Raw genomic sequence first — 745 nt, 5'->3', positions numbered from 1 at the left:
GTGCCGTTCCTTTCGGTACGGCCGCCGATATCGCGGGCATCATAATATGGGCAATCGGGTGGATGATTGAGACCGTAGCGGATGCGCAGAAAGTAAGTAATATCATACCCTGTATTCGTTTTTACACCATTTATGATTCGGCTCTTGGAAATAGTTTTACTACAAATCTACTGGCTTTCCACAAAATAAGCCCCTCAACGTAAGCTCAAGAAGTGCTTATAATGCAGTGTTACAAGCTATAACCATTGATTTAATTTTGCAGCTCGGCCTTTGGGCATACTCAAGGCATCCTCCATACTTTGGCGAGTAAGTGTCAATATATGTGCACCCTTCGCGGGTGATCGATATGTACCTGCAGGATTTTGTGTTGGTGGGGAATATGGACATTGTGTCTCTCACCTACAACAAACGGCCATCTCAGTGCATCGTCCAGAGCAGCACAATACGGCGCCATCGTGTCACCTATTTTCACTGTTATGTAAGTTCAGTTCTCCATCCTAGATCCCAAATCGCGGTTTTTCTGATATTAGCAGACTACTTATGTTCGTCTCTGGAGTGCCCACCGCCGAGAAGCCCCAAGCACAGAAGTTCTTCACGCTGTCTTACCCAACTAATGGAGCTGATGAACAAGAATCAGGACACTCGGAAGACCGCGAAGATGTGGACAGCGAGACTACCCGCCTCCCTGCTGGCCATCGAGCCCGACAGCCGGTCAGTGACGCCTGGACAAACTATCAGACATACC

At 48.1% G+C, this 745-nt stretch overlaps 1 protein-coding gene across 1 annotated transcript; it reads left to right on the top strand.

Moving 5' to 3' along the window:
- Window positions 1–62: 62 nt before the first annotated feature.
- Window positions 63–310, top strand: FIBRA_06944 (uncharacterized protein; the record flags this gene model as incomplete). The annotated part of the gene is made up of 3 exons (XM_012328647.1): window positions 63–92; window positions 155–199; window positions 263–310. 3 exons carry the CDS (start codon window positions 63–65, stop codon window positions 308–310), a joined length of 123 nt encoding a protein of 40 aa, XP_012184037.1.
- Between the last annotated feature and the right edge of the window lie 435 nt (window positions 311–745).

This window comes from Fibroporia radiculosa, assembly GCF_000313525.1.
Source record: "Fibroporia radiculosa TFFH 294 genomic supercontigs, scaffold9888, whole genome shotgun sequence".
In the NCBI taxonomy this organism is placed as follows: domain Eukaryota; kingdom Fungi; phylum Basidiomycota; class Agaricomycetes; order Polyporales; family Fibroporiaceae; genus Fibroporia; species Fibroporia radiculosa.
The sequence above is the reverse complement of the archived record's forward strand: the minus strand, read 5'-3'. Positions and strand labels throughout refer to the sequence as shown.